This window comes from Phyllobates terribilis, unplaced genomic scaffold, assembly GCF_046119375.1.
Source record: "Phyllobates terribilis strain yellow unplaced genomic scaffold, ASM4611937v1 Scaffold_2__4_contigs__length_985480577, whole genome shotgun sequence".
NCBI lineage: Eukaryota > Metazoa > Chordata > Amphibia > Anura > Dendrobatidae > Phyllobates > Phyllobates terribilis.
In genome coordinates, this window is record NW_027362762.1 from 58893253 (window position 1) to 58919469 (window position 26217).

Consider the following 26217-nt stretch of genomic DNA (forward strand, 5'->3'; position numbering starts at 1 on the left):
AGCTTGAAGAGGGAAAACATATAGCCTGGTTGTGTTACCCTGTGTGTGCGCCTATATTTGCCGTGTTTGTCTTTTTATTATTTCATCTTTCTCCAATAACCCCCCCCCACGACAGCATCAAAGGAGGATGTCACCCCACCCTAATAGGGACAGGAAACACAAAAAGGTCAAATAGCCCCTCCCACATCCTCCCTCCAGTGTTTTTCCTGTCCCTATTGGGATGAAGAGGTCATCCAGGGTGTTCTGTGCCGGCGGCAGACACCCAGCATACCTTTAAGCCGGGCAGCTGGGACCGGGCAGTTTTCCTCCTCCTCCCCTTATGCTGCTCCCGTCTCCTCCAGGACTCGGGACCCCCATCCCCACCTAGTCTGCGCCTGCGGGTAAGGTCCGGTGGGTGTCGGGATGGAGGCCTCCTCAAGCTTTCCAGCCCAGCTCCTCCCCCATCTTAAGGCGGCCTCCGACTGTCTCCATAGTGGAGAGACGTGCGCTGGATCCCGGAAGTGACACAGACCACTGATGACGTCACTTTCGGTGTGCTTTCCACCCTGGAACGCAGTAACCTGAAAACGGCCGGAAAGTGACGTGGGACGCCGAAACAGGGTCACTTCCGGTCCGTTTAGGGACATCCTCTGGGCACAAAAATAAATAAATAATCCTGCAGGTGATCGCAGGTGTTCCTGCTTCACCAATTGGACCAAGGGGGAGGAGCCTTCCCACCCCCCTCCCCAGGGAAAGAGGGAGAGCGCTGAGTCCAGTAGCCTATATAAGAGCCCTGGACAGAAGACATCTAAGGTAGGACCTAATCCGTTTTTGTATTTTTATACACTGGATGGTCAGGAATCTATCTTCTCCATGTCTGCGGAGCCCAGCGCAATTCCAGTCCCAGTAAGTCTGGCACTGGGGGTCCTTTCCTAGGTGCAGGTTAGAATTGATACATTAATTACCCTTCTCCCTCTTTTTTAGGGGGACAAGGATCCTGCACCAGGAAATAAATCTAGCCGGAAGTGTGCTATATGTTCAAAAAAACTATCTTCTTCAAACAAAAAATATTTATGCCAGAAATGCACGGAGAAAATTATTAGGGAAGAGCAGCCGTCCCTCATAGACGAGATCAAGGGGATAGTCCGTCGGGAGGTTCAGTCTTCATTGGCCTCCTTTTCCCGATCCACTTCTGATTCGCCTCCAAAGGCTAAAAAGAGGAAGATTTCCCTGGAAGAAAAAAGAGACTTGGACTTAGTCCATCAGCGGTGACGCCAGAGCAGTAGGGGGACGAATCATGAGATACCTTCCCCAATTTGCAAAAGATTTGCTCCAGTCAATGGGTCTTAAAAACAATTCAAGAGGGGGTGAAGATCGAATTCTCCTCTTATCCACCAAAGGAAGTGAGAATAACCTGTCTAGCCTCCCCGAGATTAAAAACAACCCTGATGTCCGGCCTAAGAAACCTGTTATCATTGGGGGCTATTTCACCGGTCCCAAAAGCAGAAAGACAAACAGGCCACTATTCACGTCTGTTTATGATAAGAAAACCAAACGGCACTTACAGAATAATAATAAATCTGAAACCCTCAAACCAATGCATCATCTACCGAAGATTCAAAATGGAGTCCATCAGATCAGCAGTTCCCTTGAAAGGACAAGGATATGTAATGGCAACCATCGACTTACAGGACGCATGCTACCACGTCCCTATACATCCAACATACCGGAAATTTCTAAGGTTTGCGGTGGTTCAAGCGTATCAAACGTTACTTTTTCAATTCAACGTATTGCCGTACGGAATATCCTCATCACCAAGAATATTTGCCAAAATTATGTCAGAGTTAGTGGCTTCTATAAGAAAGGAGAAAATCTGCATCATTCCCTACCTCGACGACTTCTTGCTAGTAAGTCCCTCGGTTGCATCACTCATGGAAGATCTGCAAAGAACAATCCAAATCCTGACCACCCTAGGGTGGTTGATAAATCATCAAAAATCAGAGCTGGTCCCTGCTACAGAATAAATGTTCCTGGGTGTTCTATTAGACTCCGCCAGACAAACCTCCTTCTTACCAATGATAAGCAGATACTTTTGAGATCCAAGATATCGAAGCTGAAGACCCTGAACAAGCTGTCCCTAAGATTTGCCTTGTCAGCCCTCGGCTCCATGACAGCCTGCATCCAGTCAGTACCTGGGCTCAAGCTCACACCAGGGTATTGCAAACCCATATTCTCGCACAGTGGGACGGATCCCCAGACTCCCTCAACAAGAAGATCCCCATCCCTCATTATGTGAAAACATCCCTGTCATGGTGGCTCAGCCCAAGAAACCTAAGAACAGGGGTTCCATGGTCTCAGTCCCCTCTGATAACAATCACGATAGACGCCGGCAAGACGGGATGGGGAGCCGTCGTCGCCCAAACCCCCTTCTAGGGGGGTCTGGACAGAAGAGATCAGTAGGAGATCCTCCAACTTCCGCAAATTAAAGGCAGTGGAGGAGGCACTCAAAACATCGGCTCCAATCATTGCGGGCAAACACAAAAAAGTCTATTCAGACAACATGACTACCGTAGCTCACCTGTCACATCAAGGGAGTACAAGGTACGAGAATCTAAAAAGTATCTCAGCAAGAATATTCTTCTGGGCGGAAAGACATCTTCGTTCCTTATCAGGTCTGCACATAAAAGGCTCAGACAACTTCCAGGCAGATTTTCTGAGCAGAAGGAATATCCATCCCGGGGAATGGGAACTGGACTCAGACATTTTCCACATGCTGACCAGACAATGGGGTCATCCGGAGGTGGACCTCTTTGCAAGACGCCAAAACACCAAGGCAGAAAAATACTTCTCCCTAGATCCGGACGACGTATTCCTGGGGATAGATGCATTCGCTCACCCGTGGCGTTTCCATTTAGCTTACTTTTTCCCCCAAATTCCAATGCTACCAAGGACCTTACAGAAAGTAAGGACCGAGGAGGTCAAGGTAATCTTGATAGCCCCACTTCGGCCCAGAAGGAGCTGGTTCTGTGCACTAAACAGTCTAAGCATAGAGGGACCCCTCATTCTAGCAGCAATCAAAAACCTTCTCCATCAGAGTCCAATACTCCATCCAGATCCAGAGAACCTTCATCTAGCGGCCTGGCTTCTGAGTTCACAATCCTAAAAGCCAAAGGACTCTCAGACCGAGTAATTCATACCCTACAAAGAAGTAGGAAACAAATAACAAACTCCATATACAGCAAGATATGGAAGACCTTCCTAATATGGTGCAAACCAAATATGCCAGATCTTCGGCATCCTGACATGACCCAGATCTTGAATTTTCTACAGGAGGGGCTGGAAAAAGGCCTTAGGCCCAGCACCCTCAAGGTACAGATCGCAGCGCTGAGTGCCTATTTCGACCAAAGCCTAGCCGAACATCGATGGGTAAAAAGGTTCATGACAGCAGCTACTCGTCTGCGTCCCAGAATAATCAACCACGTTCCCTCCTGGGATCTTAATATCGTCCTTAAAGATCTGACACTACCACCTTTTGAACCTTTGGCCTCAATAGAGCTGGATAAGTTAGCCTGGAAAACAACTTTTTTCTAGTAGCAATTACCACTGCCAGGAGAGTGGGAGAAATCCAGGCCTTCGCAGTGAATGACCCGTATTTGAGAATCCTGGATGATAGGATTATTCTACAACTGGACCCATCTTTCTTACCAAAAGTGGTCTCAGACTTTCATAGATCTCAGGAGATAATTCTGCCTTCCTTCTGTCAGAACCCAAAAAATAAAAGAGAAGAAGAATTACATTCTTTGGACGTAAGACAGGTCGTTCTTCACTACCTCCAACTACCTCCAAAAGACAGAGGCCTGGAGGAAGGATCAGAACCTCTCCATACAGCCATCTGGTCAAAACAGAGGAAAGAAAGTCTCAAGTTACCATCGCTACTTGGATCAAGAAAGGAATTGTGGATTCCTATCAGATCCAGGATATCTCACCACCAGAAAAGCTGAAAGCACACTCTACTGGAGCCATGTCCGTCTCCTGGGCAGAGAAGGCTAACGCTTCCCTCGAGCAGATATGTAGAGCAGCTACAGGGTCCTTGGTCCATACCTTCACCAAACATTACAAACTTAATTTAATGTCCATTAAGGACTTGGCCTTTGGGCGGAAAGTGCTTCAGGCCATTGTCCCTCCCTGAGCATGAGTCTTTGGTACTCCTCCTATGGTGCTGTCGTGGGGGGTTATTGGAGAAAATAGAATTTCTAATAACCCTCCACGACAGCACTGGTAATTCCCTCCCAGGCTTGGTTAGCCAATCATTTAATTTGAATAAGAATAAATATAATTTGAAGCATCCATACTTGTGTGATCCTTTATAAAAACACTGGAGGGAGGGGCTATTTGACCTCTTTGTGTTTCCTGTCCCTATTAGGGTGGGGTGACATCCTCCTTTGGTGCTGTCGTGGAGGGTTATTAGAAACCAAATTACCAGTAAGTCTAATTCTATTTTTTTTGTAAGCACTGTACTCTTTTTGTATATTTAAATCTAAAAATGTAATAAGTTTGTTCTTTGCTGATCTAAACATACCCACAACCTTGAAGAAGGTTGTGGGTACAACCTTAGCCTGGTTGTTACCGTGTGTGCCGCAGTGTATGAAGAGTACCTATCACGTGTTTGGGAAAGATTTTTAACTAAAAGCTACATTTTTACATTTATTGAGACTAGTAAAGACCGAAATTGAGACCTTTCTTCAGAACTCTCTCCCGAGTGCCCATTATTGTATGTTCAGATTGATAATTCTTAAGGAATCTGATCGTGAATTATCAGTTATCTCCCTGTTTGCTATTGTCCTCTGTTCCTGATTTTTTTTTCCAGCCTCTGAAGCCTCACAGTCTCATAAAAGAGGATCATCAGGGTCAGTGTTTGTAGCCACTACTCCCCTCTTTATTATGTTACCAGGTGGGGGACAGTCCTGTTGTCTCGGTATCAGAACGTTCTTGTATTGTGCTATTTTTGGTTTTTGAATTTTGTTTTCCTTCTTTTTCTTCCAAAAGCCATACCTTTCTTTTTTTATTATTTTTACGTCAACCTAGCTATATAAGCGCTTGTTTTTGCGGTGCGAGTTGTAGTTATTTTTCAAAAAAAAAAACTTTGCGGGGCTAGTTTTTATTTTTTAAATTACACCTTCCTTTTTACCCTCTTATGTACTGGAAAATGGAATAAAATGGCAAATGTAGCGAAACTGAAAAATCTGCAATTCCCACATTGTTTTTGAGTTCTTCTTTTTACAGCGATCGTGTGGTAAAAAAAAAATAAATAAAAATATATATATATATATATAATGTACACACTCACTCACTCACTCACTCAGGGTATGGCAAGTATTCAGACCCCTTTAAATTTTTCACTCTTTGTTTCATTGCAGCCATTTGGTAAATTCTAAAAAGTAAATTTTTTTCTCATTAAAGTACACTCTGCACCCCATCTTAACTGAAAAAAAACAGAAATGTAGAAATTTTTGCAAATTTATTAAAGAAAAACTGAAATATCACATGGTCATAAGTATTCAGACCCTTTGTTCAGACACTCATATTTAAGTCACATGCTGTCCATTTCGTTGTGATCCTCCTTGAGATGGTTCTACTCCTTCATTGGAGTCCAGCTGTGTTTAATTAAACTGATAGGACTTGATTTGGAAAGATACACACCTGTCTATATAATAAGACCTCACAGCTCACCGTGCATGTCAGAGCAAATGAGAATCATAAGTTCAAAGGAACTGCCCAAGGAGCTCAGAGACAGAATTGTGGCAAGGCACAGATCTGGCCAAGGTTACAAAAGAATTTCTGCATTACTCAAGGTTCCTAAGAGCACAGTGGTCTCCATAATGCTTAAATGGAAGAAGTTTTGGAACAACAGAAGTCTTCCTAAACCTGGTCATCCAGCCAAACTGAGCAATTGTGGGAGAAGAGCCTTGGTGAGAGAGGTAAAGAAGAACCCCAAGATCACCGTGGCTGAGCTCCAGAGATGCAGTAGGGAGATGGGAGAAAGTTCCACAAAGTCAACTATCACTGCAGCCCTCCACCAGTCGGGCCTTTATGGCAGAGTGGCCCAACGGAAGCCTCTCCTCAGTGCAAAACATATGAAAGCCCGCATAGTTTGCGGAAAAACACATGGACTCCCAGTCTATGAGAAATAAGATTCTCTGGTCTGATGAGACGAAGATAGAATTATCACCAAAAAGTTCTAAGTGGTATGTGTGGAGAAAACCAGGCACTGCTCATCACCTGCCCAATAAAACCCCAACAGTGAAACATAGTGGTGGCAACATCATGCTATGGGGTGTTTTTCAGATGCAGGTACAGGACGACTGGTTGCAATTGAAGGAAACATGAATGCGACCAAGTACAGAGATATCCTGGATGAAAACCTCTTCCAGAGTGCTCTGGACCTCAGACTTGGCCGAAGGTTCACCTTCCAACAAGACAATGACCCTAAACACACAGCTAAAATAACAAAGGAGTGGCTTCAGAACAACTCTGTGACCATTCTTGACTGGCCCAGCCAGACCCCTGACCTAAACCCAATTGAGCATCTCTTTAGAGACCTGAAAATGGCGGTCCACCAACGTTCACCATCCAACCTGACGGAACTGGAGAGGATCTGCAAGGAAGAATTGCAGAGTATCCCCAAATCCAGGTGTGAAAAACTTGTTGCATCATTCCCAAGAAGACTCATGGCTGTACTAGCTGAAAAGGGGGCTTCTACTCAATACTGAGCAAAGGGTCTGAATACTTATGACCATGTGATATTTCAGTTTTTCTTTTTTAATAAATTTGCAAAAATTTCTACATTTCTGTTTTTTTCAGTCAAGATGGAGTGCAGAGTGCACTTTAATGAGAAAAAAATGAACTTTTTAGAATTTACCAAATGGCTGCAATGAAACAAAGTGTTTGTGGATATATTTATCATCTATCTATTTAGTAGAGAGAGAGATTTTTTTTTTTTTTACATATTTATTGTAATGATTGGGGTGTTATTTTAAAAGAAGAACAAATATTTTTTTTTACCTTTTTTTTTTCTTTTTTAAATAACCCCCTCAATCTTTCATATATATAATGTTGTTTTTGTCTTTAAATATAACTTTAAAAACTTTTACACTCCCCTAAGGGGACTAAAAGTAACCTGCGATTTGTCGGATTGCTTAGATTGTATATTACAGTATTTTTCCATCCCAGAACAGGGTCTGCTTTGCAGTGTGTGTACTATGTGAAAGCCCCCTGAAGTAATTGCAGTTCTTCCCGCGGGGGTCTCATATGCAGTTCTGGTTGAGGGGATCCCTCCATTTGGTGGCTGGTTCCTATTACGCAGCAGTAGAGTTTAGGAGGTTTTGCTCCGGTTGCAGTCGCCTCATTGGTTTCTTTTGTGCGTTTTGCAGGAGGATCACAGTCAGCCGCTGTTCGGAGTCCAGTTCAACTGGCACAGTAAGGAGGGCGATCCGCTGGTGTTTGCCACTGTGGGCAGTAACAGGGTAGGTGATGGCACTCGCCCCTGTTCTGGGCTCCTTTCTGAGACCTCACTGACTGTATCTCTCACAGTCTCATCTTCCTTGCAGGTCACGCTGTATGAATGTCACTCACACGGAGAGATCCGGCTGCTGCAGTCCTACGTGGACGCCGACGTATCCTTCACATGGGGGAGTTTCCGGAATATAGTAACCCTAGAAAAAGAAATACCAACAGATTTAAATGGAGGGGGGGAGGGATTGTAATTCTGCCAATTTTGTTTTTTAGTGGTGATTATGTTCTATGGAATTTTATCAAAATTACCTGGCAGCAAATTTATAGGGTTTTTATTTATTTAAAATATATCTTACATGTGTTTTTTTAAAAAAAACAAAAAAACAACAACAAACAAACAGTTTTTCCGAGACCTGTTGCGTCTCCGTATTTCGTGATCTGGGGCTGAGTGAGAGCTTATTTTTTTTCTGCACCGGGCTGACGTTTTTATTGATACCATTTTGGGATAAATCCGATGATTTGATCGCTCGTTAGTGCATTTTATTGCATTGTTGCGACGACCAAAAAAAAACTTAATTCTGGCGTGTAGCATTTTTTTTCTCGTTACGCAGTTTACTGATCGGATTATTTTTTTTTATATTGATCTGGCGATTCTGAACGCGGCGATACCAAATGTGTATGTGGGATTTTTTATTTTATTTTGAATGGGGCGAAAGGGGGGTGATTTAAACTTTTTTTAGATTTTTTTATTTTTTTTTAATTTTTAAAACCATTTTTTTTTTTACTTTCTGCATGCTTAAATAGTCTCCATAGAAGACTAGAAGCTGCAGTTTCCTGATCATTTCTACTGCATACAGGCGAGGAGCAGATCGCACCTGTATGCAGGAGAATTGCTCCTGTGCTATGAGCGCCGACCACTAGGTGGCGCTCATAGCTAGCGAGACATGACCACCACAGGGGTCTGCTGCAGACCCAGGGTTGTCATTCCCACCCATCAGTGACCCACAAACACGTGACTGGGTCACCGATGGGTGGGGCTAAGGCCATGCTTCAGGCGCGGCGCTGTCAGAGATTGACAGCGGCATTTAACTGATTAACAGCCGCTGGTTGATTGCGATTCCACCCACGGCTGTTGCGGGCACATGTCAGCTGTAAGAATCAGCTGACATGTGCCCGGTTCAGTGCGGGCTCAGCGCCGGAGCCCGTGCTGAATCAGTGTGGTGGCCTAGGGCGTACTAATACGCCCTGGGCTATAAAGGGGTTAAATGCCGATGATTGACGGCGCCATCTTACAGCCAGCTTCGGTTGCTGCAGTTTTAAGGCCGGCGCTGGCAGTGTTACACAGCAGGCTCCGCCCTGTAAATGTATTTCGATGCAGGAAGGGGGCAAAATGACTGTAGTTGCCCACATAACACACTTTACACAAGAGGGCGGCTCAGGGGTGGTGATGGTGATGGTTGTGCATTGTTCGGATACCGGCATTTCCACAGTCCGCACTGATTTTCTTTTGTAAGTTTAACTCCTTAACTTTAAGAATTAGGCAGACGAGAACTTTTATACCTGCGCGTGGACTTATGACAGCAACACAAGTCACCCGCTCCTGGCAGTGGCCGGCTCCCGGGGAATAATCCGGATTATTAATCCCATCTCTATGCAATGTATCAAGGTATGAGGGACCGATGTGAGCAGATCTGCAACTACAAATTGTGTGTTTTTATTTTTTTTTACTTTTTTATACATATGTATTTTTTTGGTGACAATACTAAATTGTTATTTTTTTCTCTATGCAGCACTATGTCGGCCACGGCAATGCAATCAACGAACTCAAGTTTCATCCACGTGATCCAAATCTACTGTTATCCGTCAGCAAAGGTAAGGAATAAAGGAAGAGACGAGAAGCCCCGACCGTACACGGGACCATCAGCTCTGACACCGTGCGGAAAGGACGACTGTGAAGAACGTCATAGTGAGACCTTGTGCATGAGTAGTGTGACCGCACCACAAGCCGTGACACCTAGTTGCAGCCCCCGGGATCGGACTTCATTTCCATTCTTGGTCATTCATGTCCTCAGATGCCGTTGACCCTTGTTGTCTTGTTTCTGCAGATCATGCACTGAGGCTCTGGAATATACAGACGGACACGCTCGTGGCGATATTTGGCGGCGTGGAAGGTCACAGAGATGAAGTGTTGAGTGCTGTAAGTGATCAGTATTTTAGTCATGGCTCAGGATATCCACGGTCCAACAATTGCCGGGTTTCACAGTCTGTGTACAGATCACAATTTCCTGGTCAGCCGCAAGACGACTCGCTCGGCTCTACCGTAGGCAGACTCAGGACACACGTTACGGGAAAGCAAAACAAAGTATAGCTCAGTCCATAGGTGAGCAGGTTCTGCCCGCTCTCGGTAGCATAAACTGCACAGGTAAAGTCCAGGTAACAAGCTCTGCAGCTTCCACAATACTGTCTGGAGACTTCACTCTCCAGACCACACTCCAGAGGAAAAAAAAAAAAGGACTGAGCTTTTACACATTGCTCAGCCACACTCTGAGGGGAGGTAGGGGAATGGCGTCCCGCCCTCTTTGCCATTCCCATAAAACCACACACCCTTTAACCGAGTAAACCTAGCAGCATATAACACGCTGGCAGAAAAATAAAGTAGGTCTTAGTTCACACAGGAGAGCATCGTGAGTGACACATACCTCCCCTCACATATAAAACCAGTGACACTGTCACTATATATCTATCTCTGTCTATATATATATATATATATATATATATATATATATATATATATATATATATATATATATATATATATATATATATATATATATATATATATATATATATTAAAATCTCTTTTTTGTTTTCGACTTTTTAAAATTGCAAAAAGGGAAATAGACTGATGTTAAAGTTTGGCACCCTTGGAGATTTGTGTGCTCAGATAACTTTGACCAAGGTTTCAGACCTTAATTAGCCTTTTATGGTTACAGCTTATTCACTATCATCATTAGAAAAGGCCAGGTGATGCAAACTTCCCAGGTTTATAAAAACCCAGCATCCTCTAACCTTGTGCCAAAAACCAGCAGCCATGGGTTCTTCTAAGCAGCTGCTGAGCACTCTGAAAATGGTGGAGAGTTGACCCACAAAGCAGGAGAAGGCTATAAGAAGATAGCAAAGAGTTTTCAAGTTGCCCTTTCCTCAGTTCGAAATGTAATTAAGAAATGGCAGTTACCAGGAACAGTGGAGGTCAAGAATAAGATTTGGAAGACCAAGCAAAATTTTAGTGAGAGATGCTCGTAGGATGGCTAGAGAAGCATCCTGCAAAAGACGTTCAGAAAGTTTTAGCAGACTTTAGAGTTGTGGTACATTGTTCTACTGTTCAGAGACACCTGCACAAATATGGCCTTTATGGAAGAATCAGAAGAAAACCTCTCCTGCGTCCTCGCCATAAAATTCAGGGTAAGTAGTATGAAAAAGAACATCTAAACAAGCCTGATGCATTTTGGAAACACGTCCTGTGGACCGATGAGGATAAAATTGAACTCTGTTCACAATGATCAAAGGTATGTGTAGAGAAAAATGGCACAGAATTTCAGGAAAAGAACATCTCGCCAACCATTAAGCATGGGGGTGGATCAATCATGCTTTGGGGTTGTGTTGAAGCCTATGGCATGGGGAACATTTCACGGGCAGAGGAAAGAATGGATTCAATGAAATTTCAACAAATTCTTGATGCAAACATAACACCATCTGTAAAAAAGCTGACGCTGAAGAGAGGGTGGCTTCTACAAATGGATAATGATCCTAAACCCCCATCAAACTCCACAATAGACAACCTCAAAAGGCCCAAGCTGACTGTTTTACAATGGCCCTCACAGTCCCCTCATCTGAACATCATTGAAAATCTGTGACTAGACCTCAAAATAACAGCGCATGCAAGACGACCAAGGAATCTCACAGAACTGGAAGAATTTTCCAAGGAAGAATGGATGAAAATCCCTCAAACAAGAACTGAAAGACTCTTGTCTGGCTACAAAAAGCTTTTACAAGTTGTGATACTAGGTACTAACCATGCTGGGTGCCCAAACTTTTGCATCAGCCCATTTTCCTTTTTGTAATTTTTAACCCCTTTCTGACGTGGTCAGTAATAGTACGCACCACGTCGGAAAGGCCGGTTCAGCGGGGGCTCCTGCGGTGAGCCCGCACTGAACCGGGCACATGTTAGCTGTAAGAATCAGCTGACATGTGCCCGCAACAGCCGCGGGTGGAACCGCGATCCACCCGCGGCTGGTGACCAGTTAAATGCCGCTGTCAATCTTTGACAGCGGCATTTAACATAGTCGTGCCGGAAGCGCGTCACTTACCCTGCCCATCGGTGACCCCGTCACGTGATCGCGGGTCACTGATGGGTGGGCATGGCAACCCAGGGTCTGCAGCAGACCCCTGTGGTTGTCATGTAAAGATTGCTATGAGCGCCACCTAGTGGTCAACGCTCATAGCACATGAGCATTTCTGTTACATAGAGGTCTGCTGATCAACTCTATGTAGCAGAGGCGATCGGACAAGTGCTGCTTCTAGTCTCCTATGGAGACTATTGAAGCATGCAGAAAGTGTAAAAATAAAAAAATAAAAAGTTTTTAAAAATAAAATAAAAAATATATAAAAGTTTAAATCACCCCCCTTTTGCCCCATTCAAAAAAAAACAAAAAAAAAAACCCCCACACACACATTTGGTATCGCCGCATTCAGAATCACCCGTTCTATCAATATAAAAAAAAGAATTAATCGATCGTTAAACGGCGTGACAAGAAAAAAATTCCAAACGCCAGAATTACGTTTTTTTGGTCGCCGCAACATTGCAATAAAATGCAATAACGGGCGATCAAAAGATCGGATTTATCCCAAAATGGTATCAATAAAAACATCAGCTTGGCACACAAAAAATAAGCTCTCACACAGCCTTACATCATGAAAAATGTAGACTCTACGGGTCTCGGAAATTGGCGCCATTTTTTTTTTACCACTTTAATAAAAAAGGACCTATACATATTTCGTGTCTACAAACTCGTAATGGCAGATCAGTTTTGGTATTCAGTGAATGTGGTAAAAAACACATGGAGCAAAAACAAAGTAGAAAGTTTTCCTATTATTTTTTTGTAGGGTGTTTGTCTTACACTGCTAGTTATTTGCACACTCTTTTTCGATGTTCCTCTGCAGCCGTCAGATGCTCTGCTCAGATAAAACCAACATGTTACTTTCTTCCTAGGATTATGATCTTCTGGGGGAGAAGATAATGTCCTGCGGCATGGATCACTCCCTCAAACTCTGGCGGCTGAACTCCAAAAGGATGAAAATCGCCATAAAGGAATCCTACGACTACAATCCCAACAAGACAAACAGGTGATTATGGGGCGCGTCCTAATACCTCGGCGCTGCCGCACTACACGTGGAGGTCTAGGTGGGCGATATTCTCCCCGGTTGGTGTCTTTCCACGTCAGCTGTGCCTCGTCTAGAGGTCTTCCTATGCCGGCTTGGTGGTCTCCACAGGCAGAAAGTATCTCCATCTATTATTATTATTTTATTTATTATTATTATTATAGCGACATTTATTCCATGGCGCTTTAATGTGAAAAAGGGGGAATACATAGCAAAAACATGTACATAATCTTAACAAAACGAGTCAGTAACTGGTACAGGAGGAGAGAGGACCCTGCCTGTGAGGGCTCACAGTCTACAAGGGATGGGTGAGGATACAGTAGGTGAGGGTAGAGGTGGTCGTGCAGCGGTATGGTGGAGTGAGGGTTACTACAGGTTGTAGGCTTGTCGGAAGAGGTGGGTCTTCAGGTTTCTTTTGAAGGTTTCCACGGTATGCGAGACTCTGATTTGTTGGGGTAGAAAGTTCCAGAGTAGGGGGGATGCACAGGAGAAATCTTGTATGCGATTGTGGGAGGAGGAGATAAGAGGAGACAAGTAGAGAAGGAGATCTTGTGAGGATCGGAGGTTGCGTGCGGGAATGTAGCGGGAGACTAGGTCACAGATGTATGGAGGAGACAGGTTGTGGATGGCTTTGTATGCCATGGTTAGGGTTTTGAACTGGAGTCTCTGGGTAATGAGGAGCCAGTGAAGGGATTGACAGAGAGGAGAGGCCGGGGAATAACGTGGGGGGCATGTGGATTGGTCGGGAAGCAGAGTTTAGGATAGATTGGAGGGGTGCGAGAGTGTTGGAAGGGAGGCCACAGAGCAGGAGGTTGCTGGAGATGATGAGGGCGTGCACTAGTGTTTTTGCAGATTCATGGTTGAGGAATGTGCGGATCCGGGAGATATTTTTGAGTTGGAGTCGGCAGGAAGTGGAAAGGGCTTTGATATGTGGTTTGAAGGAGATTTCAGAGTCCAGGGTTACCCCAAGACAGCGAGCTTGTGGGACTGGGGAGAGTGGACAGACATTGATGGATAGGTCAGATGGGAGATATGAATGAGATGGTGGAAAGATGATGAATTCTGTTTTATCCATGTTAAGTTTTAGAAATCTGGCAGAGAAGAAGGTTGAGATGGCGGACAGACATTGTGGGATTTTGGTTAGTAAGGAGGTGATATCGGGTCCAGAAAGGTAGATCTGTGTGTCATCAGCATAAGACTCTGAGCTGTCCCAGGCCAAAGGTGCAGATGGAGAAAGCAGGGGCCTTAGAACTGAACCTTGGGGGACACCGACAGATTGGGATCGAGATGAGGAGGTGGTGTGTGAGTGGGAGACGCTGAATGTCCTGTGTGTTAGGTATGAGCTGATCCAAGATAGGGCCAAGTCCCTGATGCCAAGAGATGAGAGAATCTGTACTAAGAGGGAATGGTCAACAGTGTCTAAAAGGCAGATGACAGATCCAGGAGGAGGAGGATGGAGTAGTGCCGCTTGGATTTGGCGTTTAGTAGGTCGTTGGGGGGGACGTTTGTCAAGGCAATTTCAGTCGAGTGATGCGGTCGGAAGCCAGATTGTAAGCAGTCGAAGAGGGAACATGAGGAGAGATGGGAGGACAGTTCAAGGTCGACATGTTCTAGTAGTTTTGAGGCATAGGGGAGAAGTGATGTGGGGCGGTAGCTGGTCAGAGAGGAAGGGGTCAAAGGAAGGCTTTTTGAGGATGGGTGTGATTGAGGCATGTTTGAAACATGAGGGGAAGACGCCGGTTGTTAGTGACAGGTTGAAGAGGTGGGTTAGGGTTGGGATGAAGACTGGTAAGGTTAGGGATGAGGTGGGATGGGATTGGGTCAAGTTTGCAGGTGGCGAGTTGTGATTTGGAGAATAAAGAAGAGACTTGACCTTCTGTAATGGTGGAAAAGTGGGGTTTGGAGGAGGAAGGTTGAGTAGATATGAGGAGGGGTTGTGGGGACTTTAGGCAAAAGCTTTGTCTGATGGTGTCAAACGTCTGCTTGAAGAATGAGGCAAAGTCTTCGGCTGAAATGAGAGAAGAGGGAGGTGGCGCTGGGGGACGAAGGAGAGAATTGAAAGTATTGAATAGCTGTTTAGGGTTGTGGGACAGGGAAGATATGAGAGATGAGAAGTAGGTTTGTTTTGCTGTAGTGAGTGTGGATGTGAAAATAGTGAGGGATTGTTTGAATGCGATGAAGTGCTCGATTGAGTGAGACCTTTTCCATCTCCGCTCAGCAACCCTGGAGGCCCGTCGCAGTTCTTTAGTAAGGCTAGTGTGCCAGGGTTGCCTGTTGATTGTGCGAGCTTTGGTATGTGTGAGAGGGGCGATCGAGTCAAGAGCTGCAGCTATTGTGGTGTTATATAAATCAACAGCAACTTTTGCGTCGTGTACGTGTAAAGAATTTGTCTGTAAGAGGCAGGAGGGATTCACTGAGTGAGTGTAGGTCAAGGTGTTTGAGGTTTCTGCGAGGGTGTGTAAGTTTGTGGAGTGGGGATTGTGGACCTGGAGAGGAGAAGGAAGAGAATGTGAGGAGGTTGTGGTCAGAGAGAGGGAGAGGTGAGTTAGGTTAGATAGGGAACAGAGGCAGGTAAAGATGAGGTCCAGCGTGTGGCCATCTTTGAGTAGCTGCAGAAGACCATTGAGCAAGGCCGAAGGAGGAAGTGAGGGATAGGAACTTAGAGACAGATGAGTGGGAAGTGTCATTGGGGATGTTGAAGTCACCCATTATGATAGTGGGGATGTCAGCGGAAAGGAAGTGAAGCAGCTAGGTGGTGAAGTGGTCTAAGAAAGTGGTGGCTAGCCCTGGGGGTCGGTAAATGACGGCCAGTTGGAGGTCGGAGGGGGAATAGATGCGCACACAGTGTACCTCAAAATAGGGGAGTGTAACAGAGGGTGGCAGTGGGATTTGGGTGAAGGCGAAGGTATCTGACAGGAGAAAACCTACGCCTCCACCATGTTTGCCGTTGGGGGTGTGGGAAAGGTGGAGTCCGCCATACGAAAGTGCAGCTGTAGAGGCTGTGTCAGAGGGGCTGAGTCAGGTTTCGGTGACGGCGAGGAAGGAAAATTTGTTAGTAATGAAAAGGTCGTGGATGTAGGAAAGTTTGTTGCAGACGGAGTGAGCGTTCCATAGAGCTCCTGTTAGTGCAACTGAGGAAGTGGGGATTAGTTGGATGGGTATGAGGTTAGAAGGGTTGCGAGAGTTTGCGGGAGGTCGTGGATAGGAGGTAGAAGTGACTGGGGATATTGCGAGGAGGACCAGGATTTGGAGAGATGTCGCCGGCAGTGAGAAGGAGTAGAGAAAGCGTTAGCAGGTGGGAGCAAGAGAGAGCATGAGGTGGCTGTCTGTGTTTGGAGATACAGGATTGAATGTTGAGGAATAATTCTGAGGAGGAGGTGAGATGAATGGGGAGGATGGAGGGAGAGATGAACAGTTCCTTACTAGGTGTAGGGATTTGAGGGGTTACTAGAAAGTGGAGGACTATAGGGTAAAAAGTGAAAGCTAACAGAAACCTAGTTAAAAGAGAGTAAGTGGTCAAAGTGTTGGTTACCTGACTCCTGCCCTGACTAACTGCCTCTGAAATAACTGCCACTTATCTCCGAAGCCACTTTGCACAAGAAGACGCGAGCACAACCCAGCACGCATGCACCCATTAAGGAGCTGGTAAATATATAGGACACACTAAACCATCAGGTGAGGGGCATTGTGGGCGCTGCTTGTGGCTAAATTAGCAGCTGCTCACATCATCAGGAGATGGCTGGGTGATCAAAGACAGGGCAAGGACTCTGCAGGCTCTGCAGTTTAGCACCTCTAAACATCAGATAAAATCTACAGTGGGGAAAGGACAGACATATATGTGAGTATTGAGTGGAATGGGACAGATTAAAGCAGAAATATCAAGCGGAGAATTGTACCAGTAAGTTGATTCAGGGAAGCAGAGCAATAGATGGCAACATATACAGCGAGCAGAGGAATTGTGCAGGAGCAGAGCATGTACCTGTGTGAAAAGAGAAGAAGACGGGTCTTAGTCCATGGCCTCAGAAATAACTACCACTTATCTCCGAAGCCACTTTGCACAAAAAGACTCTTGCACAACCCAGCACGCGCACCCTTTGCATCTCAGGCCTCTCACTGGTTACATTCTCCCAACCCTGTCAGATTTTGCTTCTTGTAATTTTTTCTTTTCCACAGACCATTTATTTCACAAAAGATCCATTTCCCAGACTTTTCCACAAGAGACATCCACAGAAATTACGTGGACTGTGTGCGATGGCTGGGAGACCTGATCTTGTCTAAGGTGAGTGGATGGATGCGATTGCACTTTCTTTCTGGAAAAGTTTATAGCAAAAGTTCAGACCAATGTAAAATAAAAATAAAAAGACAACTCACAAATTTCTATATTAAGGACTCAGAAAAAAAAAGAGGAAAGAACCAGGAATAAGATGGGGGCTGGGCGGAATAATCAGACTAGCGCCAAGGTCTAAACCTCAGAATAAAGCCAATGTAAATGAACATTAATAGTTCGGCATAGACCTCGTGCGGGCAGACGGGGATTGTTGTCCTTCGGCGCCGATGCAAATATTCTTGAAGAGACGGTGACTCCATGTAACATTTTCCAATTAATAACTTTTTGCTTTCAGTCCTGTGAAAATGCCATTGTGTGCTGGAAACCGGGCAAAATGGAGGACGACATTGACAAGATCAAGGCAAGCGAATCTAACGTGACCATCCTGGGGAGGTTCGATTACAGCCAGTGCGATATCTGGTACATGAGATTCTCCATGGACTTCTGGCAAAAGGTCTGTAATACCGCCTGATGTTTACAAGTGTTAGGGGGGCATCTCTGTATATAGTGCATGATGGATATCTGCCGGGGCTCTTGGGTGTCTACATTTCCAATGTACTTACAATAGTGTAAAGGTAACATGACCATTAAGGGTTGCTTGCCTGGGGCGCCTGCACCTGCACCCCCCCCCCTGTTGCTTGCCTTTGGTGCCTATTCCCCCCTCTTCCCGGGTTGCTTGCCTGGGGCGCCTGGCATCCCCCCCCCCCCCCCCAAGGGTCGCTTATGATGTATTTGTATTCCTATCAATTGCAATGTACAGTACAAGTGATGAAAAGACGGGTAAGTGATCTAGAGGAGGGAAAAAAAAAAGTTGAATAACTATTCCCCCCCCCCTCACCCCTACTCCTCACAGTAAAATAATAATTTGGCATTGCCACATCTGTCATAATAGAAATTATTTAACCCATACGTTAAATCCCATAAAGGGGGGGGGGGGGGGTGAAGTTAGATTTGCTGTTTTTGGCACTGGACTTTTGCAAAAGAAAAAATGTAATCTCTCTTTTTTTCTTACAAACTTTGTATTTTTTTTTCCACCACTTAAATTAAAAAAGAGCCTATACATGTTTGGTATCTGCGAACTCGTAATGACCTGGAGAATCATATTACCTGGTTGGTTTGGTAAACATGGTAAATTAAAGAAGAAAACAAAATCCTAAAGCCCAATTGTGGAATTGCACTTTTTTTTTGCAATTTCATCGCACTTGGAATTTTTTTCCGTTTTCCAGTACATTATATGGTAAAGTCAATGGTGTCGTTCGATAGTACAACTCGTCCCGCAAAGAACAAGCCCTCACGTGGCCATATTGACCTAAAAATAAGAAAGTTATGGCTCTGGGAAGAAGGGGAGCAAAAAACGAAAGCACAAACATGGAAAATTGCAAGGTTGTGAAGGGATTAAAACACAAAAAAAAGTGATGATGGGGTGAAATAAAAAGCTTTTCCATATCGTAGTCTCCTTGTATCGCTTGTGCAGAGATTCAGGGTCTGCTGCTGCATGAGGTTTCATTTCTCTCTCTGCAGATGCTTGCACTGGGAAACCAGGTGGGGAAGCTGTATGTCTGGGACCTGGAGGTGGAGGATCCACACAAAGCCAAGTAAGTCCTGCTGCCGCCTGGCAGAGCCGATACCGGACCAGACGCTGTTGGCTCACACAAGACTCGCTTTTCTGCCCCGTCATGAGCGGTGCGGTCACAGCTCCATGAAAGGGAATTTGTCTACAGAAAATGACCTATTGTTTAAATCAGGTCTTTGCCACATTTATTTATTTTCTACGTTTTTTTTTTGAACTTGCCATTTTGCATTATCACTCTGGCCACTAGGGCTTTTTTTTTTTTTAAAGACTCCTACATTTACAGGAGGGTCCTTGTCATCAGCGGCAGGATTACAATGACTGATAACCCCTCTATATACAGCTGTCAGCACAGGATCCACTATCACAATAAGTGATGTCACAGCTCACCTCCTCCTCCTGTACAATGACTGATAACACCTCTATATACAGTAGATAACACAGGATCCACCATTCACAGTAGGTGATGTCACAGCTCACCTCCTCCCCCTACTTTCATAATGACCTTTGCACATGCTCATTAGATGCTTCAATACAAAAGATGAGCTCAGAGTCTACTCATTGTGTCTAATGTACAACTGAATTTCCTGAAAAAGGAACTCGCTCTTAAAAAGCCCCAAGGACCAGTATGAAAATTGCAGGACTTTTATTTTTTAATAAAGATTGTGATTATACACTGCTCAAAAAACTAAAGGGAACACTGAAATAACACATCCTAGATCTGAATGAATGAAATATTCTCATTGAATACTTTGTTCTGTACAAAGTTGAATGTGCTGACAACAAAATCACACAAAAATCATCAATGGAAATCACATTTATTAACCAATGGAGGCCTGGATTTGGAGTCACCCCCAAAATTAAAGTGGAAAAACACACTACAGGCTGATCCAACTTTGATGTAATGTCCTTAAAACAAGTCAAAATGAGGCTCAGTATTGTGTGTGGCCTCCACGTGCCTGTATGACCTCCCTACAACGCCTGGGCATGCTCCTGATGAGGCTGAGTATTGTGTGTGGCCTCCACGTGCCTGTATGACCTCCCTACAACGCCTGGACATGCTCCCGATGAGGCTGAGTATTGTGTGTGGCCTCCACGTGCCTGTATGACCTCCCTACAACGCCTGGGCATGCTCCCGATGAGGCTGAGTATTGTGTGTGGCCTCCACGTGCCTGTATGACCTCCCTACAACGCCTGGGCATGCTCCCGATGAGGCTGAGTATTGTGTGTGGCCTCCACGTGCCTGTATGACCTCCCTACAACGCCTGGGCATGCTCCTGATGAGGCTGAGTATTGTGTGTGGCCTCCACGTGCCTGTATGACCTCCCTACAACGCCTGGGCATGCTCCTGATGAGGCTGAGTATTGTGTGTGGCCTCCACGTGCCTGTATGACCTCCCTACAACGCCTGGGCATGCTCCTGATGAGGCTGAGTAATGTGTGTGGCCTCCACGTGCCTGTATGACCTCCCTACAACACCTGGGCATGCTCCTGATGAGGCTCAGTATTGTGTGTGGCCTCCACGTGCCTGTATGACCTCCCTACAACGCCTGGGCACGCTCCTGATGAGGCTGAGTATTGTGTGTGGCCTCCACGTGCCTGTATGACCTCCCTACAATGCCTGGGCATGCTCCCGATGAGGCTGAGTATTGTGTGTGGCCTCCACGTGCCTGTATGACCTCCCTACAACGCCTGGGCATGCTCCTGATGAGGCGGAGTATTGTGTGTGGCCTCCACGTGCCTGTATGACCTCCCTACAACGCCTGGGCATGCTCCTGATGAGGCTGAGTATTGTGTGTGGCCTCCACGTGCCTGTATGACCTCCCTACAACGCCTGGGCATGCTCCTGATGAGGCTGAGTATTGTGTGTGGCCTCCACGTGCCTGTATGACCTCCCTACAACGCCTGGGCATGCTCCTGATGAGGCTCAGTATTGTGTGTGGCCTCCTCGTGCCTGTATGACCTCCCTACAACGCCTGGGCATGCTCCTGATGATGTTTAGTATTGTGTGTGGCCTCCACGTGCCTGTATGACCTCCCTACAACGCCTGGGCATGCTCCTGATGAGGTTGTGGATGGTCTCCTGTGGGATCTCCTCCCAGATCTGGACTAAAGCATCCGCCGACTCCTGGACAGTCTGTGGTGCAACGTGACGTTGGTGGATGGAGCGAGACTTGATGTCCCCGATGTGCTCAATCGGATTCAGGTCTGGGGAACGGGCGGGCCAGTCCATAGCTTCAATGCCTTCATCTTGCAGGAACTGCTGACACACTCCAGCCACATGAGGTCTGGCATTGTCCTGCATTAGGAGGAACCCAGGGCCAACCGCACCAGCATATGGTCTCACAAGGGGTCTGAGGATCTCATCTCGGTACCTAATGGCAGTCAGGCTACCTCTGGCGAGCACATGGAGGGCTGTGCGGCCCTCCAAAGAAATGCCCCAGATCACCAGGATTGGATAAGTCTCCACTGGCGCCCTGTGCTCTTCACAGATGAAAGCAGGTTCACACTGAGCACATGTGACAGACGTGACAGAGTCTGGAGACGCCGTGGAGAGCGATCTGCTGCCTGCAACATCCTTCAGCATGACCGGTTTGGCGGTGGGTCAGTAATGGTGTGGGGTGGCATTTCTTTGGAGGGCCGCGCAGCCATTCATACACAGGACTTCAAGATTCCTGTTCTTGCAATATATGGGGTCTCAGCAGTCAGACCCCCACTGATCATACATTTATCTCCGATCCCCTGAATAGGTGATATGTTTATAGGACGACCCCTTACCTGCTTTACATGATCTGTTTACGTAAGGGCTGGACATATATAATGAAGAGGCTGATGGGGTCAGTCATGGTATTGGCCATGGGGGCAGAGCTGCTGCCAAGGACCGGGCTCGTCCAGGCTTTGTGCAGACAACCCAATAATTGCAACCAATGCTTTATTTCTCCCGACCAATCATGTCACCAATAAGTTGCCCAATCCACACAATCCCTTTAAGACAAAAGAGGCCGAGCACAAAGTAAGAGTTGGCAGAGAAGCAGCACTACCTCTGTCTGCAACACTTAGCATTAGTTACTGGAGAACCAGAGAAACCTCAAGGGAAACGGGCAGCGTTGTTACAACAAACTTCACATGAATCAATCATAGTGGAGAAAGTAAGAAACTTTTTAACTTCTCTTATGAGAGAAACAAGCTTCTTTCTCCAGATATGAGCCACTTCTCTCTCCTGAACTTAACATTCACACAGAAAAAATAAATAGTATGGTCAAAGTGAGAGACCGGGCTCAGACTACAGCTGCCGATTGAAATCTATGGTAAAAGGGGGGAAGAAGGAACAGACACACACAGATCACACTGCTGCTTTCTAGTGTTTTATGTCATCCCAGAGCTGGGTTTGCGGCTACCATATAACGTCCTCCATGAGGCTGCTGCTTCTGAACATGTGCTAGGTAGAGACAGGAGAGAAGGAATCCCTCGTGTGTGCTGTGTATGGGAGACATCATTGCTGCTAGTCCACACCTACTAGGCCAGAGACAACTGAAAATTTGAGAAGTGAAAAGTTTAGCATCCAAGAACTCAGTTGTGGGCGGCGCGGCTGTGAATCCAGCCACTGGATGACCTAAAGCACTTACTAAAAAACAGCAGTACACACACACACACGACAGCTTATTCTTAAGTCACCTGAAATGATGGGGTCGCTTTAAGACCGGTCATACTGCGGAGCCTTCGGAGATGAGGCGTACGTACGAGTAACCCATAATCTTCTCTTTGCAGGTGCACAACTCTCACTCATCCCAAATGCGCGGCTGCAATCCGACAAACGAGCTTCAGCAGAGACAGCAGCATCCTCATAGCGGTCTGCGATGACGCCACCATCTGGCGATGGGACCGGCTCCGGTGAACCACCACCCTCCTCCTTCTTCCCTGATGAAAGACCAATGCGGTGTAACGTGCTCTGTCTGGCGACTAGTGTTTATAGGAGGCTTGTCAGCCGAAGCTGAGTTTAGTGAACTCCTCTGTACTGTTTCGCTACAATTCAGCTGCTTTTATTAAAAAAAAAAAAAAAAAAAAAAGACAAACCATTTTTTATTTTTGTACAGCTTTCTGTAACATCTGTAATTTTTTTACGGATTTTAATGTATTTACTGTCTGATGTATATGGCGTTTTTTGTATGATTGTGAGACACGAGACTCGGGAAGACGGGACGGTTATGTTCCGCTTTTTGTAAATATTTTGTTTGTAGCCTTTTAAAGTAGTTTGTTTTAATTTAAGAATATTGTGTTTTTGATGGTTACGGACTGTAACGTTCGAAATGGACTAAATCCCCCCCCCCCCAAAAAAAAATGTAACTGCTCGAAAAGAGGCTGAAAGTAAAAATATCACCATGCGTCATGTAATGGAGAGACAATAATTAAAAAAAAATTAACAACGAAAATTTGACTGTTCCATTTTGTGATTTGGGTTATCCTGCATTTGGCAAAGGTGTGAACCTTTAAATGGTCCCTGCACTGTAAGACAGCGTGATCTTAGATGGATTAGAAGTGGGGGGGGCGTGTAGCGCTTTACGGGAAGTGGGGGCATGTCTAGCGCTTTACGGGAAGTGGGGGGCGTGTTTGTAGCGCTTTACGGGAAGTGGGGGGCATGTCTGTAGCGCTTTACGGGAAGTGGGGGCGTGTCTGTAGCGCTTTACGGAAAGTGGGGGCGTGTCTGTAGCGCTTTACGGAAAGTGGGGGCGTGTCTGTAGCGCTTTACGGAAAGTGGGGGCGTCTGTAGCGCTTTATGGAAAGTGGGGGCGTGTCTAGCGCTTTACAGGGAAGTGGGGGCGTGTCTGTAGCGCTTTACGGGAAGTGGGGGGTGCGTGTCTGTAGCGCTTTATGGGAAGTAGGGGGGAGCGTGTCTTTATCTCTGCTCCTGCTTTCCTGTCTCACACTACAACCAGACATAAGAGGTGGGCTTTTATTTCAGGGCAGGTAAGGCAATGGAAGCTGCAAAAATGTTGAGAAGTGAGGAAAAAGAAGTTCCAGCCCGTACAGTGCTACCAGAATGCTGATTAAAAGGAATCTCCCATTTAAAAAAAAAAAAAAAAAAAAGTGTCTGACAAGTAACAGCTTGAGAATCTGGACAGTTCCAGGACATATCAGGCTGGTATATGCACCAACAGCAATACTGCTTTGCTACATGTTATTTGTGAAAGAACAAGGTACACTTTACAGTGTACACTATTAGACTACACCTCATTAACCCCTTTGGGCATATGTATGTAACTGTATGTTCTAAGCCTGGTGGTCCACATGTGTGGAGGGAACTCCGAAGTTGTGCTCCCTCCACACGTGATGGATGCCAACTAATAGCTTGGCTCTGATGGCTGCTGTTAACCATTTAGATGCCACTGTTGATCTCTTAACACCAAATATGCAGCGTATGAACCCAACCTTAAACAGGCACATATTAACGATCTGGCGCTACTTGTTTTGAATCCTCAAACCACTCATCGCCCCCTCCACCTACAAAGCGCCATCCTGAGACTGCTAAATAGTCTCAAGGTGGATATACTGCAGATCCGTATCTCCTTACTACCACTTTCTTGCGGTAAGTAATGTTCCAGGTGCAGATTTTGACTCCACACAGGCTCAGCGTACTGTAGGGGCCGCCATGAGTCCCATAATGTCTTCATTGATTATAATGTGATCTAGGACTCTGGAACACCCAGAGCGAGCTCCTGTGACCAAAGTCACGAGCTGATAAGAGTGTGTTTCCTTACTTCCTGTGCACATCCCCAGTCACTGTAAACTTGCTGCTGATCTCAGGCCACGCCCCCTCCAGGAGGTCACCAATCAGAGCTGAGCTGTTCAAAGCACAGACTGGAGAGCTTCTATACTCTGCTTTGAACAGGAAGTAAAGAGCTGGAGGTCACAGCATCACTTGTGATAGCTCAGGAACAGAGCAGAATTTTAATTGCAAGTAAATTATGAATTTTCTTAATTTATTATAGGCTTTACATTGCTGTAATAATCTTTGCGCCTGGAAAACCCTTTTAAATTGCACTTTGCTGACTGATGATGCCTTGATTAAGGTGTGGATGTCCTGCAGTTAACATTATTTGGTAATTCTCCTGTAGGGGGGAGAGTCTAATTTACATTTTTATGTTCTGTGTATCATGTAATTATTAGCTATATTGTACTGGGCATGTGCAATGTGCGATAGGAAAGGTTGCATTTAAAAAAAAAATTGCATTGTCATGTGATTGACTAGAAAGTTCCACAAGACCAGTAATGATAAAGTACCCAACACACAGTCAGTGTGCGCCTACGGGGGTCCACAGCTGACCTTTTCAAGACCACCAATTGAGAACAATGATACAATTTTAACTGCCTGCATCCACCACTAGGGGGAGCTCTGTGCATACAAAAACATACAATTCCCAATGAGTTAAGTGCTGCCATTTAAAGGGTTTGTAACTTGCTGATTGGCAGAGGTCCCAAACTTGGCAAAACGGAGCAGGTTGAACCCCCAGACTGCCACTCCATTCATTCTCTATGCGTCTGATGGAAAAAGCTGGGCGCAGTGCTTGGCAGCCCCATGAGGAATGAATGGAGCAGAAGTCCAGAATGGGCTCCATTAACCCTTTCCCAACCAGGATTTTTTTTATTTATTTTTTTTGCTTGCATTTTTTCCTCTCCTTCTTTCAAGAGTTATAAGTTTTTTTAAAATTTTTTCCGTCCACATAGCCGCCGTGTAAGGCTTGTTTTTTTTTTTTTGGTAGGACGAGTTGTAGTTTTGAATGGCGCCATTTATTTTAACATGTAATGTACTGAAAAATGAAAAAAAAAAAAATTCCAAGTCCGGTAAAATCGAGAAAAAAATGCAATTTCCGGCTATTGTTTTTGAGTTTTATTTTTACAGCATTCACTGCATGGTAAAAAATGACCTGAGAACCTGATTCTCCAGATTATTATTTATTATTATAGCGCCATTTATTCCATGGCGCTTTACATGTGAAAAGGGGGTCAGCGACTGGTCCAGGAGGAGAGAGGACCCTGCCGGGGAGGGCTGATAATCTACAAGGGATGGGTGAGGATACGGTAGGTAGAGCTGGTCGTGCAGCGGTATGGTGGAGCTGTGGTTACTGCAGGTTGTAGGCTTGTCGGAAGAGGTGGGTCTTTAGGTTCCTTTTGAAGGTTTCCATGGTAGGCGACAGTCTGATATGTTGGGGTAGAGAGTTCCAGAGTAGGGGGGATGCACGGGAGAAATCTTGTATACGATTGTGGGAAGAGGAGATAAAAGGGGAGTAGAGAAGGAGATCTTGTGAGGATCGGAGGTTGCGTGCAGGTATGTGCCGGGAGACTAGGTCAGAGATATATGGAGGAGACAGGTTGTGGATGGCTTTGTATGGTGTG

At 45.5% G+C, this 26217-nt stretch overlaps 1 protein-coding gene across 1 annotated transcript in view; it reads left to right on the top strand.

Annotated features, from left to right (window-relative positions):
• Nucleotides 1-22892, top strand: part of EED (embryonic ectoderm development) — a 33294-nt gene extending 10402 nt beyond the window's left edge. Inside the window, exons 3-12 of the mRNA XM_073662010.1 lie at nucleotides 7410-7502; nucleotides 7587-7652; nucleotides 9032-9157; nucleotides 9282-9363; nucleotides 9597-9688; nucleotides 12761-12894; nucleotides 17104-17209; nucleotides 17553-17711; nucleotides 18779-18852; nucleotides 22594-22892. Of these exons, the coding sequence (XP_073518111.1) occupies nucleotides 7410-7502; nucleotides 7587-7652; nucleotides 9032-9157; nucleotides 9282-9363; nucleotides 9597-9688; nucleotides 12761-12894; nucleotides 17104-17209; nucleotides 17553-17711; nucleotides 18779-18852; nucleotides 22594-22720 (1059 nt within the window). The 3' untranslated portion in view covers nucleotides 22721-22892. The remainder of the gene's footprint in view (nucleotides 1-7409; nucleotides 7503-7586; nucleotides 7653-9031; nucleotides 9158-9281; nucleotides 9364-9596; nucleotides 9689-12760; nucleotides 12895-17103; nucleotides 17210-17552; nucleotides 17712-18778; nucleotides 18853-22593) is intronic.
• The last annotated feature ends 3325 nt before the right edge of the window (nucleotides 22893-26217 follow it).